This window comes from Cyrtonyx montezumae, unplaced genomic scaffold, assembly GCF_038088225.1.
Source record: "Cyrtonyx montezumae isolate F1298 unplaced genomic scaffold, pur_monq_1.0 scaffold_8, whole genome shotgun sequence".
In the NCBI taxonomy this organism is placed as follows: Eukaryota; Metazoa; Chordata; class Aves; order Galliformes; family Odontophoridae; genus Cyrtonyx; species Cyrtonyx montezumae.
Window position 1 is genome coordinate 99,981,163 of NW_027072089.1, and position 17,482 is coordinate 99,998,644.

The 17,482-nt window shown below is 35.9% G+C and overlaps 1 protein-coding gene across 10 annotated transcripts in view; it reads left to right on the plus strand.

Moving 5' to 3' along the window:
- Positions 1-17,045, plus strand: part of CLASP2 (cytoplasmic linker associated protein 2) — a 131,225-nt gene extending 114,180 nt beyond the window's left edge. For all 10 annotated transcript variants that reach the window (XM_065753389.1, XM_065753391.1, XM_065753390.1 and 7 more), the window contains 10 exons: positions 153-296; positions 5,183-5,326; positions 5,736-5,842; positions 6,488-6,641; positions 7,278-7,500; positions 11,365-11,558; positions 12,332-12,460; positions 14,214-14,420; positions 15,509-15,625; positions 16,706-17,045. In XM_065753389.1, the coding sequence (XP_065609461.1) occupies positions 153-296; positions 5,183-5,326; positions 5,736-5,842; positions 6,488-6,641; positions 7,278-7,500; positions 11,365-11,558; positions 12,332-12,460; positions 14,214-14,420; positions 15,509-15,625; positions 16,706-16,792 (1,506 nt within the window). In that variant the 3' untranslated portion in view covers positions 16,793-17,045. The remainder of the gene's footprint in view (positions 1-152; positions 297-5,182; positions 5,327-5,735; positions 5,843-6,487; positions 6,642-7,277; positions 7,501-11,364; positions 11,559-12,331; positions 12,461-14,213; positions 14,421-15,508; positions 15,626-16,705) is intronic.
- The last annotated feature ends 437 nt before the right edge of the window (positions 17,046-17,482 follow it).

Here is a 17,482-nt window from a genome sequence, read left to right on the forward strand (position 1 = left end):
GCTTGGAGTTTTATACCAATGCAGAAAAGATGTTTAGGTTAGTTAAAAAAAAAAGAAGAAAAAGTCTTTTAGAGAATGTGCACTAATCTGTAAGTACTGTTGTTCTTGTAGCACAGTTTTTGTTGTCCACCTAACTCTGTTTCTCTTTACAGGTAAAAGTTGCAATTCTTAAATATATAGAGACTCTCGCACAACAAATGGATCCAGGAGATTTTGTAAATTCAAGTGAAACTAGGTTAGCAGTGTCTCGAATCATCACCTGGACCACAGAACCTAAAAGCTCAGATGTTAGGAAGGTATGTTTATTAATGTGTAATAAAGTATATTCCAAGTGTCCTGGGCAGATTAGAAAAGCTATTGATAATTCATGTTGAAACAGAAGAAAGCTTGTTTTTCTTAAAATAAATAAATAAATGTATTGCTTCCTAGGGAGAAGATAGTTTTTTGTCCTTCTTAGCAAATACAACTAAGAACTGTGACTACAGTATCAAAATTGCTGATGTAAAACTGTAGCAGTAAATACACGTTTGGGAACATTTCAGTAAAACAATTTAAAATCTTGGAACTCCACGTTAAGGTTGTATTTCATATCTAGCATTACTTCCAAAAACACCTATAGTAGTAATAGGTAGGAATGGTGACTGTGACAGTGAACTGATTTCAGCCTTGGTTGGATTTTTGCATTCTTGTGTTTCTTCACAAAAGACTGGTAAGCAGTCTTGTGTTGAGCCTTCAATATTTTTTTAATGAGGTAGTATCAAAGAATTGTTCCTGTAATGCTACAGTGCCAATGCAAAAATCTCCTCTTCACAGTAACTCTTGTGAAGCAAAATTAATGTTTCTAGGTGCTCAGATATAACAAAGATTAAAATAATAATAAACATGAGAAATTTTCTATTGCATTCTTCAGAAAAGAATTCTAGATAATTCTCGAAATCAGAGAGCAAATATCTTTTAATTTTCTTTGCATATGGATGGAATAGATTTATTTGTTGTTGTTCTTGTGGTCAACATCCATCCTGTCTTAGCTGCCTTCATCGGTATGTTAGCACTTATTGAATGTTAAATAAAAATATTTGGTTTATTGCTCATAAGGCGGAAGCATGTTTGGCATAGACAATTAATCCTCCTGTTCTTTTTTCCCTGCTTATTTCTGCAGTTGAAATCAAAACAATTTATTTGTTCAGACTTTCTTAGCTAGATTCAATTCAGCTTGAGTTTTGGCAACTTTGTTTCTGGAATCAGTATCAAAAGTTCCTCTTCTCAGAAGGGATTTTTTGTGGGAGTGAATTGATAGAAAAAGATGGAGAGCCGTCTTGCAATGTATAATGAGAAGAACAATAAAAGTAACTTTTGCCACTTCTTGATATCTTGGATGTTTATAATAATTCACCATAGGGAATTTTACAATGTGGATAACTGTTTTTTTTTACCTTCCACTTCTAATACAGTTTTCAGCATGAGAAAGCAGTAACAGATTATATCCTATGGACTTCTCTTGCCTAGTTACCATGTTCTAGTGACATGCATAAAACCATAAAACAAAAAGGGAATTGAAGCAGCACTATCTTCTAAATCAGTAAAGATTTTAGTACCGAGACACGTGGCAAGCTGTCTTATCTGATGGTTCATATCTCTAATAACTATTTTGATGTCAATAAGTAACTGAATCACAGAAAGAATTGGCTTTGAGGTTTATCATCTGGAACACTTTAATTATATGAAGCTTTCGCAGTTTATATTTTCTTTCCATAACAGACTTGTTAGAGGTTGCTAAATCCCAAAAGCCTTGAATAAGTCTTGAAACAAAATTTTACCAGTAAAGAGTAAAAAGAAGTTATTCTGAACCTTTAAAATGTTTCATTCTGTTTACAGACTTGTAGATGTTAGCTTAGATATTTTCATCTATTTTAACTTAATGTTACCATTGCCTTTAAAAAATCTTTTATATGCTTTCTTTGAATTAAGATTGTTTTTACCAGCTGTTTTTCTGTGTGCATTGTGCTTTTCTGTAAAAAAAAAAAACAAAAAAAAACCTCAAGTCAATTAAAAATCCTTTTTTTAAGATAAGTGTTAAATTGGGTACAATTAATGTAAGTTAGTGGCATGGGACTTCTTTTTGCTGTTTAAAATTCTAAGTTCCTCTACGATTAAAATTCTTCTGAAAATAATTAAAATCTTAGGGTTTTCTAAGTTAGAACAATACAGAGCATACCTCTTATTCTTTTTAAAATGTGATCTGAGTGAATGGGATGTGAGAATCTCAAAAGAGCAAGATTATATTTGAAGGGGAAAAAAAGCCAAATACTCTAAAATACCCTTTTTTTTCTCTTTTTTCTTTCTTTTTTTTTTCTTTAAATAAGGAAGAAAAATAGATAGTTCCTTAACGAAACTGTTCTGTGACTTGATTTCCATTTTGATACTCAGGTTGAGATTCTGGGCAAACCTGACTATATCAGTTTCTTTCCTGATAGGACCATTAACTGTCTCTTTTGTTATTCTGTTGGCAGCTTAAATAGACACAGCCACAGTGTTAGGCAGTGAAGGTGTGGATAATAGAGCAGAAAAGAGGAAGTGATACTTTCAAAACCTTTGTTCAGTTGCAGAATTTGTTTTGGTTTTGTATTTTTCAGTTTATGTTAAAAGGCTGAATAAAAGAAATAACGAGGGGAAAAAAGGAACATTAAAGATGAGTCATAGAGGGCATTCAAACTGTTCACTTGACTGTTCAGGGAGGAGGGAATAAAAGTTCAAGGAAACAGCTGATCACGAGTGGGTAGAGACAGTTTGTGGCATTCTAACGTGCTAGTATTTTCATCATTAAATTTAATACTAAGATGTGTGCAGGCATGTGTGCTCATAGCTTGGCTTTCCACTTCTAATTAAAAAATGCTACAGTTCATTGCTCTCAAAGCAAAAGGAGGGAAATAAATGTCTAAAAGAATTTTCTAAACTACTTGCTTGAAGTATTTTTGGTGCTGAACCAAGCTGCCTGTCATTCTGGCTAGCATGCAGCACTGGTTCTCTCTAGTGCATGGCAGACCTTGATGGTGAGTCACTTCTATTGAAACTAGATAAAGTTGGTTTATCTCAGAGTTTCATACTATAAAGAAACTGCTTAAAATTTAATAGTCACTAGCCTTTAATTGCATGTGATAAGTTAGTTGCAGTGTTGACAGTTTTGTTAGCTTGTCCAGTGAATATTCATCAAACTAGGTCATGCAGTCAGCATTTCTTTAGCAGAGGGAACTCAACTGGTATCCCATCATTCTGTAACATGCTGTAGTGCTTTGTCAGTAAACAGCTGTAATTCTCTTGGCTGAGATAAATGAAATACATGTATGAAAACATGCTCCAGGATGAGGGTGCTATTAAATATGAAATGCTAAAATTGGGGGTGTGGAAAGTATAATCCAGTACACTACAAACTCCAGTACATAAGTTTTCATCTTCCGAATGTGCAGCTAACAAAATAAGAAGGTAGCTTTGAAGGTGATACCTCCTGTTGTATTATGTTGGCCCACAATGTCAGAGGGCAGATGTTGGTGTTATGGCAGTAGGGGTAGAACTTTCCCACCAATATTGCATTACATTTTGCTGCTACGCAACAGATGGCAGCAAAGGAAAAGTCTGATCAAATGGCGTCTGATATAGAAGTACATCTGAGGCAAAGGTGTGGAATTAAATTCCTCCATGTGGAAAAAAAACAAATGCACCCACTGATATTCATAAATACTTGCTGAACATTTCTGGAGATCAATCAGTGGATGTGAGATTAACCAGTGCGCAGTGAGGCAGTGAGTGCTGCATTTGTGCAGTAGTGACAGCAGTGTGTGAGATAAGTCATGTTCTGGATGGCCATGCACAGCTGTCATACCACAAAATGGAGAACATCTCGATCAGTTCATCCACGTGAAATGGCAGATTACTACCAGAGATCTAAATATTGGCTTTGGTGTGTTGGAAACTATGGTGACTACATTGGAATATCAGTGTTTGAGTCTCACAGATGTTCACACAGGAACAGAAAGGACATTGTATACAGTTTTGTTGAGGCCTCTTGAACTAATGCAATTCTGAAAGTGAAAATTTCCTGCATCACACCATTAGTGATGAGACGTGTCAGTTCTACAGTCCAGAGTCAAAATGGCAGTCTGTGCCGTGGTGACTTATGAGTTTCCCATCAAATTAAAAACTCAAGGCATGGTCCTCAGGGGGTAAAAAGATACGCACAGTTTTTTTGGAATAGGAAAGGGGTGATCCCTCTGGATTTCCTGGAACCCAGACAGACCATCAACTCTGGCTGCTACGTCACGGCACTGACTAAGCTGAAGGCTTGAACTTCCACAGTCAATCCAGAGGAGAAGACAACCTATCTCATGCAGCACTATAACACAAGACCTCATACTGGTTTGAAGATCGTAGAGCACATTGCCAGTCTTGGCTGGACTGTCCTGCCATACCTGCACGGGCAACATTTTTCTGGCAGCAGTGCTGTCATAGCAGCTGTGAAAGAGTTGGTCATCTCCACTGGTGCAGGTTTTTTTGAGTGTAGTGTGCAGGTTCTTATTCACTGCTGATGAAAATACCAGTAGTATGTTGAAAAGCAGTGTTTTGTAGCTGAGAATTTATTAAGTAGTGGTATTGTGCTGTTTGTATTAGTTGAAGTTTCCATGGAAATAAATAAGAGCCATTACTTTTGGAGCAAGCCACATCATCATCACGTTTGAAAGTTAGCCTGTTTTTATCACTTGTATTAGCACTTGTGGAATTCAGGAGAAGGAATTACAAACTTGCTCCTCTTTCGTGTGTTTAATTTGTCCTTTTAAAAATTTGTTCAACTTGCCAAATCCTGTAGAAGACATTTTGATACTTCCTTCACTCTCTTCAGTAAACAGATTTCTGGGGTGGGAGACTGAGGTTCATCTATCTGAAAGACTGCTTATTAGGATAATTCTGAAAGGTGTAAGCTCGTTGTTGTGTACCTGAATTTAGGAGTATCTGAACGTCAGTCTTAGCAGTAAATATGAATTGCAATTGCATTAGTTTATAACTGCTAACATCTTTATTCAAGTTCGTTTAATACGTAAATCACATTTTGTGACTACCTGTCATTGTAGCAAATCTTGCTGAAAAATTACTACAGAAACTCAAATTAGTGATTTTATTTATTTTATTCTAGGCTGCACAGTCAGTACTGATTTCCCTTTTTGAACTTAATACTCCTGAGTTTACAATGCTGCTGGGTGCTTTACCAAAAACATTTCAGGATGGAGCCACGAAGCTTCTTCATAATCATCTCCGAAATACAGGCAACAGTGGTCAGGTATCTACAGCTTCCATATTGTTATTTCTGAATTTGCAGGTGGTTTGAACGTTAAGTCCATTTCAGTAGAGTTATGTGAGACTGACAAAATTAGTGGAGGCCACCCAGGTCCTCCATAGAAGTCTTAGTAGCAGGTATCACTCTTTACGGAGTACTTTCTATTTTCCCTCAAAGTGGAATACTTGTTCACTGTATGTTGCTTCCAAATAAGGTGATTTACTAAGAGTAGTGTTTATCTCTTACATTATTTATTTGAGTTACACATTTGAAATTATCGGTTAGAGAATCCCAAGAAATTAAATAACATCTCTTTGAATGTTTCTGGGCAGTAGAAAATAAAAAAAAAAAAATGAAGTAAAGGGGAAGCCAAATCCTGCTGTAGTATCTCTTTCCATCTTTCCTCTACCAGGGTTCAATGGGAAGTCCGTTGACAAGACCTACTCCACGCTCGCCAGCAAGCTGGTCAAGTCCTCTCACTTCCCCAACCAATACATCACAAAACACTTTGTCACCAAGGTAACGCAGGCCATTGTTGCTGCAGTTCTGCATCTAAAGCGTCATTAAACATGTTCTCCAAAATGGTAAACTGGGCTGTAAACAGATGGCATGCATTTTGCACGAAGTCACAGAAGAATAATCCCCCATCCTCCACCTCCCTGAATGGTGTGACAGGAGCCAGGCCTGCCCTAACTTGTGCACCTCAGAGTGCAAATGGTGTAGAAGGAGATGGAAGAGAAACCTTCATCCCCAGCAAATGTTAAAGTAGCTTAAGTCATCCAGCCAGATTTAATATGGGGGATATAAGCACATTTATGCGCTTTTTCTATTTTTTTTTAATCTTCTTTCTTGGCAGCAATGTTGTCAGTGAAGCTGATTTTGTAACTTTGCTTTTAGCAGTCAGTATGTTAATCAGTTCCCCTTACTGTTGAAATCTTAGAGAGGGAGAATGGTGTAAAATTCTTTTACAAGAGTAAAACAGTAAAAGCTGTGCTTAAGGCACAGGTTGCTATATAGTGCAGCCTTCTCCTTGTCTAACCATTTGCAGTGCTTAATTTTATTACTATTTCTTGAGTGTCTGTACTCCATGTTTATGTTATTTAAAAATATGAGATCGGAAAATAAATCTGTCTTCATTTGTATGTCCTTCTCCATGGCCCACAGTGCATTTGACTATGATACAGAAAATATGAATTCTGAAGATATTTACAGTTCTCTTCGTGGAGTCACTGAAGCCATTCAGAATTTCAGTTTCCGTAGTCAAGAAGATATGAACGAACCTTTGAAACGGGATTCAAAAAAAGATGATGTTGATTCAGTGAGTAAACTTGGTGCATCTTGGTACTGGCAAATCAAGCCAATACCTGACTTGCTGGTAAAGATTAAACATCTTTTTAAGTAGGTTTATCTGTTCTGATGTCTGCAATGGGACATCTCTGCTAACTTCAGAGCTAAAAAATAAAACTAAACACTTCCTAGCATTTGAAATGCATTTTGGAAATGTAAATGCTAATTTTAAGAGGTATTTGCTATTTATGTATTTCAGACATTAGTAATTTAAAAAGTATTATCTCACAGAAAAAGGAGTTTAAGTTTTGAGAGATCTGTACACTGTTTTTTTTGTTTGTTTGTTTGTTTTTTCAGAAGTGTGTTTAATTCCATACAAAACACTGAGGTTTTTCAGTGGTGCATACACTGTTTTGACTCCTGTTTCTGTGGAACTTTGACTCACGGATCTGCTGAGCTTGCCCAGTGTCCAAACACCATTTCATTTGATTTTATTTTTTAAGTTCAGCGTACTGTAGCGATGTCTTACCTGAAGGCCAGCTTAATGTCTCTTCAGAAATGCTTAGGAAACTTTTGAGTCTTTAAGTTTTTGCTACTTACCTGAGTGTGTATAGTGACTTGACAAGTGTGTGCTGTGTATGAATGCATGGTGTTTCTTTTCCTGCAGATGGGCAGTGCTTCTGGAATAGTAGACCTACGAGCAGGAGGTGGTGGGGGTGATACAGGCCGAACAGCTCTTGATAACAAAACATCATTACTCAACACAATGCCTCCTCACTCCTCGCCACGCTCACGAGATTATAACCCATACAATTATTCTGATAGTTCGTTTAATAAATCTGCTTTGAAGGAAGCCATGTTTGATGATGATGCAGAGCAATTTCCTGATGGTAAGCTTCAGATCACATTCTGTGCTAGAAGGGAAACGGTGGCATTTTTCACCTTTCAGTTCTGTTTCTGAATTTACCGTTAGCAGTATATCTATCACCAGTGCCATTTCTTTGAGAGGATTTACATAATATACTTTAGTTTATTTATCAGTAATAATTTAGTTCATTTAGCAGTAATTTATTTATTTAATTTATTTATCACTCGTGAGTGATGCTGTTGGATTGCTTGATGTTGTAGAATGGAGGTGGGTCAGAAATGAGGTAATTACTAAACTATATTCTACTGGTATTATGTTTACTTACCTACTTACCACATTGTGGTTGAAAGTTAAAGAAAAACATTTACAAGTAAAACTGGTTTAAACCAGTTTGGGAATTAGGTGAAAGACTGAGTATTTTGTTAGTAAAATATTTTCATGTGAAACACAACATTGGTATTTTCTGTTGACTGAACATTCTTTTGCAAGGGGAAAAGAATGCTTTTACCCAGAAAGTGATTCTTTAGCTCATGTAAATGTAGGAACTCAGGTTATTCTGTGGGCTTCTTTCAGGGAACTTTCTTTCACAAAGTCAGGTGCACTCTGTTCTTCCAACAGAGTGTGTTGTCAGATAATAATTATTTTATTCAGCAATCATTTCATTCATCTTCTTTATCCACCTACATTTTAGAGCTACTGGTGCATAGTAGCAATCATTCAGAAGAGAACATATCTTATGTTTTTTGAATATGAGCATATATAAAATATAGTTTGTGAAAAAACAAAACAAAATAAAATAAAAAAAGTATAGTAGTTCAGGTGTCTTTTTTTTCCCCAAGGTTTGATTCTCAGTATCACTGAGATGAGTCCATCTCATTTGCATGTAAAATCTATAGTTTTCAATTTACCTTGTGTTTATTTGCTGCTAATTGCTGTGTTAGCTGAAAGCCTTGATTTTTTCTTCCTCGTGTCAAAGTTAGCTTGGATTTTTAAATTCTTAGCAAAGCTCCCATGAGCAGCTTTAATTGTGCATTAGTCTGTGGTGTTTGCCCTCTCAAGCTCCACTTGCTATTTAGGTTAATATACAGCAGTTACTGCCAGGGATAGAGAACCTATAGTGTATTTCCATTTGAAGTTTTTCAGACATCCTCTCATATATGAGTATGTGTTGATTTAACAAAAGAATGGCAAGGGCTTTTTATTTTGTTGGTTGCTTTTTATTGTTGGGGTTTTTTGTTTGTTTGTTTTTCCCCTTACTGGAGTTAGTAGTGCGGTGTATTATGAAGGTATATTCATTCCAATGTGCACCCTTAGTTTTCTGTAGCATTTATCTGTTTACTTCCACATATGCATCTGAGATGTGCTTGAAGAAGTTGTCATGAGTAAGATATATTTGGCAAACAACTGTGCATACAAATACTCATGTAGAAGTTGAAAGGTTTTCCTATAAACCATCTTCCATCCTTTGAAGATAGCATTTTAATTTAAAGAAAATCCATGGAATTGCTGCCTCCTATAACAGTTTTGCTTACTGGATTCTCATGAATCCTCTCACCTGTTTCTGGGAGAAGACACAGATACAGAGTTTCATGGGAGATTCTTAGCTGTTCATTTAGTCCAGTCAGCTGTACTGAGGCACGAACACGTATTCTGCAGGCTGTCTGATAATGGAAAATGTCCAGCGTAGGAGTGTACCCCAGTGGGAATTTGAGTGTTTTGTTGCTCTTACACTAAGAAGTTTTCATAAGAACAGCCTAGTATTTCCAAGCAGCAGCGCTTTTGTTTTTACAAAGAAGATGCATTTTTATCAGAAGAGTAGGGGATCAAGCCTTTCTAAGTCACTTATCCATAAAAGCAGTACGTGGCCTCTGGAACTCAGTGTTCCTTTGCAGAGAAGTTCATTTCTTTCATCTTGCTTTCATAGATCTGCATGCATCGCAGGTGTCTGCTTTTTTTTTAACAAGTGCTTTGTGTATGTGCATGAGATTTAAACTTAGCATTATTAATTTTCATCTTTTCTTTCTTTCAGACCATTTCTCATTTATCAGGTTAACTATCGTTTCATCTTTCTTTCTCGAGAGTGTTCTAATTGTTTTTAAACAAAAATAATATGTTGATTTAATTTAAAAGTAACCTCCATATTCTGTGAAATACATTAATAAAAGCATTGAACAGGAACAGGCCCTGCACAGGTCTGAGCAGGGGCATCACTGGTATCCTCCAAGATTAATAGAAAGCCATTTATAATCCAGTCATTTTGCAGGTGTTGCATCCAGGCTTTGCCCCTGTCTTGTTGACTTGCTTGGGCATGTTTCAGGCAGTAGAGAGATCTTTATTGTATTGAGAACGTGCCTTCCTTCTTAACACCAACACTGCATATCCTGTCAAAATGATATTATTTGACTGGTTTGAGAAGAAGTGTTCTTTATCAAGTATTTGTATATAGATAATATTTTAAAGGCATCTTTTAAATATTTTAATTCATTCGGATGAAGAACTTGCATTTGCTCCACCTCATTTCTGTTCTTGTTTTTATGGGAAAAAAAAAAAATTGCAGGTAGATTTTTACGCTTCTCCTTTCTTATCAGGAGAATTTTTTAGAATTAAGCATCAGGACTAAATAATATATAGGAATGGAAAATACAGACTATGAAGGAATTCACCCCTTTTTTTGTCCTTATGTTTTTCAGGAATTCAAGTTATTTCTTCAGCTAATAGAGCTGCTTTCCTCCTCTTAATACCACAGCCATAACCCCAGAAATTCCACAATGAAGTCTTAATTCAAACTGATACAGGTTGTTTTGCTAGTTATATGTCAGTATGAGGTTTTTCAAATTAAGATTTACTACAGTTGCAAATCTGAAAACTTGGTAGAACAAGCATGATAGTTTTGGCCATAAAAGTAATTATCTTACTTCCATAAAATGGATTGCCATTCTGTTTATCTATGCTAATTAATACCTTGTATAGTGAAACTTCAGAATGCAGTTTCAGCCAGTTCCATAAACAAATGTAACGATCCATTTTTAATGCATACATTAATATAGAGGCAGTTGAAGTGGGTGTTTATGTTCTTGATAATTGATCCAAACAGTGCGAGGAGAGTTGTGAGTTACAATAGTGAATACAACCATATAGGTTGTTGAAGGGCTGCAGTTTCTCAGTATATGACCAAATAGATTTATTCTGGAAAATATATTTCATCTGTTAATGAAGTGCAGTGATGCTGGGGAAGATGCATTTCTAGGAAAACCTGATTTTTGGTGCTGTTCTTTACCATTTGAAAGAAAACTTTCAGCCCCTGTCCAAGGCAGGAAAAAAAAAAATAGTTTAATTTATCCCAGAGACTCAGGGCATAGGTAGAAGCTACATGCTTTTCTTTCTTAAAGGCTAAATTGGTCTTGATGATGGAGCAAAAGCAAGAGCTTGAGCTTTGATTTAAATTGGACCGGAATCAAGACTTGTTACTGATAGCTTTCTCCATCATCATGGAATTCCCTGTATTCAAACTGAAATCTAGTGCTGTCTTGTAGTGACTGTTAGAGCAGTAGCAGGCATTACCTGGAATCTCTGTGAGGATATAGGGAACTTATCACTTTGTGTATTTCAGGCTTACAGGTTGCTGGATTCTCTTTAATTTTGTGGGTGCTTTTTGTGGCTGTAGTATCATTGTTTTGTTGTGATTGTAAGCTTGTTCAGGAATACTGGCAGCACTGAAAATGAAGTAATAAAACTGCAATTCTGGCAAACAGACTTGGAGGAAAAAAAAAAAAAAAGGTAGAAAGCACTTAGCTATCCTAAGAAGATACTTTTCTGTTCTGCATCAGGCACTAATATTTACTTCCAAGTTTTCAATGTTCTGTTTGTGTACGTTCCTTTTTGCTAGAGCCTCCCATGGATCATTCTGATCTAGTTGCAGAGTTACTAAAAGAGTTATCAAACCATAATGAGAGAGTTGAGGAAAGAAAGGCTGCCCTGTATGAGCTCATGAAGTTAACTCAAGAAGAGTCTTTCGGTGTTTGGGATGAGCACTTCAAAACAATACTGCTTTTGCTGCTTGAAACACTTGGAGACAAAGAGGTAAACTTAGATAAATCTTTTTAAAATGTTATCAGAGCACATGGTTTGCTTTCAGTGTCTTTGAAAGTTGCATGGGTTGTAGGAAACGCACAAATTCCTGCTAGCCTTGAAAAGCAAAAAGTTGCAGAAATGCAAGGAAGTCATATGAACTCTAAATGCCTTAATGATGAAAAGGTTGTCTTCTCAGGTATCCTTAGTTGATTTTTTTATTCCCACATTATCCAGTTATATTAAATTGGGATTCAGAGCTCTTCTGTTAATAGCCCTTGGTAGACTCCAGGATATCAAAACCTCATGTATGAAAAAAAAAAATAATTAAATCTATGTTTCTAAAATGGATAATGCTCATTGTGAAGACCCTGAGTAAGGAACTTGTTACTTAAATTGCTGAGGTTCATAGTGGCATTAATAACTGCTTCTTATTTGATGATAATAATAATGTCTGTTTTCAAGGATAATGTATTTGTGTGATACCAAAGATTTTTAACAGCATTTTCAAAGACTAAAATTATATGCAGTTTAGCACAGATAGTTACAATTAGCAGCATATTTGTGATACACCATTGGAATTATTTTGAGAAGAGTGAACAAGTAAAGAACTTTTTTAGCTGTATTTTTTTTGTATTAGTGTCATACTGTAAATATGGATAGAAAAAAATCTATATTTTACCATTATCAAAAACATCATAAACTGTTGAATGAATGCTTAAACGTTTGTCTATTCAATGATACATAACTCATCTGTTTTAATAAAAATTTGTTTCAATCTTTAGCATGCAATTAGAGCTTTGGCGTTGAAAGTTTTAAGAGAAATCCTAAGAAATCAGCCAGCAAGGTTTAAGAACTATGCGGAGCTCACAATAATGAAGACATTAGAAGCACATAAGGATCCTCATAAAGAGGTTGGTAATCAGTTATTCTGTTTATTTGAGGTTGCGACAAAATACTGCAGAGTGCAGCAGCTGTGTTATGTCCAGAAGGTGTTTGAGAAATCGGTCAGATCTTACCAATGAAGTAATTTGTGTAATAGTGAAGCATTCTGCTGTTACTAGCTAATACAGATACAAAAAAAGGAAAATGAGCTGCAGATTTATAAGCTCTGAAATCACAGAGTCAGAGAATTGTAGGGGTCGGATGCTTAATATCAGCCCTAATAACAGTTGCCTTGAGTGCTGCCCAAGAGGGTATAAAATCATAACGAAGGATGTGCCAGTGCAGCTCTACAAAGAATAACTGATGGGAGGATTTTGTTAAACATCATCTTAAATCCAGGTATCTGATACAACCCTTTGGATTTCTATAAGGTTGGTAGTTGAGAGATAGGACTGAACACAGAAAGGAAATTATAATCTATCTCCATTTTTAACCAGCTCTGATTAAACCATTCTGGTTCACTGTTCAAGAGCATGGTTTTGAGTGTTTTTAGGAGAGAAAGCACAGGAAGATGCTACAGGGAAGAGTTGCATGTGGTTGACAGTAGTGAGAAGATTCAGAAACAGGAGATAACAAAAGGTGTAATCTTGCTCAGAATTGCTTATGATGCAGAATTGCTTACGATGTGCATACACATAGAAGGATGATGTATTTTGTGATATAAGGAACACAAATATGGAAAACACCCAAACATTAAACAGTTCACATCAGTATCACTGATGTTATGAAAATAAGATGTCTAGTGAGATGAATAAATCTCCTCCCTGTATTTCCTGCACCCCCACACTTCCTATGGTAGCACTTTTTCTGTATATGGGACTTAGTGTGGAGTTCCAACTTTAGAAGTTTGACTGCAATTCTTTCTGTACCAGTGATCTTTCTCACTCATATGGTACTCATCACTGTTTTCCCTGCACCTTCTTAATTTCATGCACTATGTTTATTTTATTATTTTTTCCATGTTCTATTTCTCTTTTTCATGCATGTGAGAAAGAGACAGTAAACAAGACAAGGATGAAGAGAGACTTCTGGAATTTTTTTTTGTCTAGCAGCTTGTCTTGTTAGCTGCCAGACACCAGAGATGCAGAAATTAGAAGAGATGAATTTTTCCTTTCATGTTTGTGTTGTATCCTGAGCATGTATGCATTTTGACTAATTGTTTTACTGTATTCTTTAGGCTTCAAGAACTCCTAAAGGAGGGGTTTTTTTGTTTGTTTTAATTAAAGATGGGGGAAGCCTATAGATATAGCAATCTGTGCAGGTGATTGACAGTTCTTGAGATTAACATGGAAGCTTATCAGTGATCAAAGACAGTAATGTGTGACTACACTGGAAATTACAGATTTCAATAGTGGAGAAATTTGAGTATGTAGTTGCATTATATTGTATTCTGCATAGCATTGCAGGCTGGAGAGATTTCAAACCTGATTTGACAGTTATTGTCAGGTTTGAAAGGTACTGTCAGGCAGGTTTGGAAGACACCAGTGTGCATCTGGCAGAGCACACAGTTCAGTCACACAGTATTGGGAAGAGCGTTGTTTTTAGTGCAGTAGTCCAACAGATGGAAAATTACATGCGTTTAAAAATCCTTTAATATACCTATTTTTACAATACTGTGGCATTGTTGTTAAGAATTTTTTATGCTCGGGACCAGTACTGACAGTAATATTCCTACAAATCATTTTTCCATGTCTTTTTTTTTTGTTGTTTCTCTTTCAATAGGTGGTGAGATCTGCTGAAGAAGCTGCTTCCATGCTGGCCACTTCCATTAGCCCAGATCAGTGCATCAAAGTCCTTTGTCCAATTATCCAGACTGCGGATTACCCCATTAATCTGGCTGCAATCAAAATGCAGACAAAAGTAATAGAGAGAGTATCTAAAGAAACTCTTACTCAGCTTTTACCAGAGATTGTGCCAGGTTTAATACAGGTAAAAAGAAAGCAAAAGAAACCACCTTCTTTATATGTAAGAATTACTGAGATTTTTTTTCAAAATACTATCACTTGGCTCTCTTGAAGGATTTTTATTGGTCTTACAGTTGATGGCTACTTTGACCCAAAGGAACTCGGACAGTAGGAATGCTGTCTTTTGTTGTCACCTGGCTAAACTAACTGCAGTTAGGACTCAAGTTGTGGCTGGGATATAAAGTATTGGCTGTAGTTAAGCTTAGTAGACGCAGTTATATGTAGTATCTTTTCCAAGTTGAGACTGTTTGATCTGAAGTCATCCATGTTGAAAGGATGTTTTATTGTAGGGTTTTACCACTTGGGGCTTGGGGGAAGCAGGACGAGAAAGAAGCTGTCGATTGGGGAAAGCTCAATAAAATGAGGAGGTTATAAAATGTACCTTTGTCTATCTTCAAAAATAAATATCTCCCACTGCATGAAGAGTCAAAATACATCAACTTGCATGTGCTGAGTAAAGACTTTCCAGAATTTGGCAGCTGCTTTATGCTAGATTTCTAAGATCTAAAGATTTCTAATCTTAATGCATGTGGTCAGGTCACACATCTGCAAGAACATAAGAGGCAGAGACTTCTGAGAAGGAGGTGCAAGACAACCAGGCATAAGGAACAAAAATAATTCAGTAACAGGGTTGGAGTTAACAACAGAAGCTTTACATGTTAAGAAACAACTTCTTTCAGAGTAAGAAAGCTCTGAATGTAGTGGTCTTCTGTTTAGGAAATATCTGCGTAATACAGAACAGTTTATCCTGTGTTTTCCCCTTCTGTATTTCCAAGTGGAGCGTGGCAGCAGCTCTGTTTTCAGTATAAATTTTGAACAGGAATTGTATGGGTTTTAATTTCAGTCTGGAAAATAACTGTAAATGGTAATTAAGCAGCTTGCCTTTCAAATGTGCATGATCTGTATTTGCTTCGGGTTTTTTTTCTCCTTGGAATGCTTAGCATTCACTTGAAGTAGATTTTAATGTATTTATTATAAGTAGTAGTAAATAGTTTTCTGAGGCTTTTAATCATTAACTGATAAGCAATTAATGTTAATTTTATTGCTTTCTAGGGTTATGATAATTCAGAGAGCAGCGTTCGTAAGGCATGTGTTTTCTGCCTTGTAGCCATTCATGCAGTAATTGGTGATGAACTAAAACCACATCTCAGTCAACTCACTGGCAGTAAAGTAAGTAAAAAATTACATTTAAGAAGTATGGGTTCGTAATTACATGTATACATTTGTGTTTTGGTTGCAATTACCAGAAAGTTGCATAAAAGTATATATCCAAATGGAGATAACCAGAGAGACTGAAACATTTGGAGTAACTGCCATCAAAGGCTCAAAAGTGAAAATCCATAGGTCTACAGACACTTAGACACATACACAGACTTCAGCAAACTGAAAAATAGTAAGTTGGATTTCTTATGGCATTACAATAGATGTAATTGTAAACTGTCAGTGGCTGAAATAAGTTAGAAAAGCTTCCTCTTGATACATGGACAGAGTTTTTATTCTGAAACAGTGGTAATAGCAATATGTAGCATGGCTTTTCCTACCTGCATATCTTGCCTTCTTTTTCATGCAGTGCTGACTGGAAAGCAGTTGTTATGTAACACAGTTCATCTGCTCTTGCTCCTTCTTATTTTTTGGGTTTTTTTTTTTGCTTTCATCTGTCCTTTCAGTATCTCTAATTTGGTGGTAAGGAAGAACCTTGTGTTCCTTTCTGGTTAGGAAACATGATTTCATTGATACCTCTTAAGTACTGATTTTTACATTCAAACAGATGTATGTTATGAGTTTGTCCATGGGGATAAAACAAGACAATTAATATTGTATATCTTTGAATAAAATGGTTACATCTTAAAAATAGTCTGGCAGTGACTGCATGGAATATGACTTTAGACAGCATTGTAAGCTTTAGTTGGTACTGGAATCAATACCTGTAACCAGAGGCTTAAAACCACAACATTTGCTTAAAAGAAAGAAACAGACCAAAAAAAAAACACAACAAAACAATCTGTCTTACTCTGAGTAGCATGGTAACTTGGGGAAAAGCATCTGTCTTAGTATAGCTACTTTAGGTTGCTTTCTGTTTTACATCCTTAGTTTCGGTGTGCTTAGATATTTTTACAAGCAAATATCTTAATTGTGTAAAATGCAGATTTGCTTCTAGGAGAAGAGTTCTTTAATGTCTACTTTGCTGTATTATTTCTGTAGTTGGTACAGTTCATAAATACTAAACAAAATTATTTTCTGGCTTTGCAGATGAAGTTATTGAACCTTTATATCAAGCGTGCACAAACAGGCTCTGGACCAGGGGATACAACAGCAGATATGTCTGGACAAAGCTAATGAAGCTGACGAGAATTAACCAGCTCTCCTAAAGCAAGGGCAAAGCCCTCGTCAACTGAAAGGAAAATTCTTAAACACAAATTTTGGAACCCTTGTTTATTTTGGTTTTGTTTCTTTTTTGTTTCTTTTTTTTTTTTCCTTAACCAATGGCTGTCTTCAGCCTGCATGTGACTTGCAATAGAATTATTCCAAATCTAAGGAAAAGCAGTATTAACATCAGTTGATCAGAGCAAATTAAAATTTTAAAATAATCCATCAGTTATCCTGTTGCAATCCTCTGCGTCTTCCCATTAACTTTTGCCAGTGTTACTGTATTAAAAAAGATTTTTTTTTATGCTAATTCAACAGGTATGCTTTAAGCTTCAGAAGTTAAAATATAAATTCTGTTGCTTTTTCTCAGCTGCGGATAACATTGTTTTTATTGCTATTTTGTTTGAGTATTGTGTCCTTCTCTAGAAACAAGAAGTGATGTGGAACTAGGCAGAACTAGTCTGAACTGCAGTGAGACTCAGTCGCTGTTGGTGGTTCATCATCTTATTTACAGCTTGTTTGGGATATTCCAGAGATTGAGAAATATGCCTATAAAAAAGCTGGATCGATCCAGTCCTGTAAAAGTGATATTGTTCATTGGTTGTATGTTTGTTGCATAAATAAGAATTTAGTGTGCACAGCAGAGGGCTGGTAAAACCA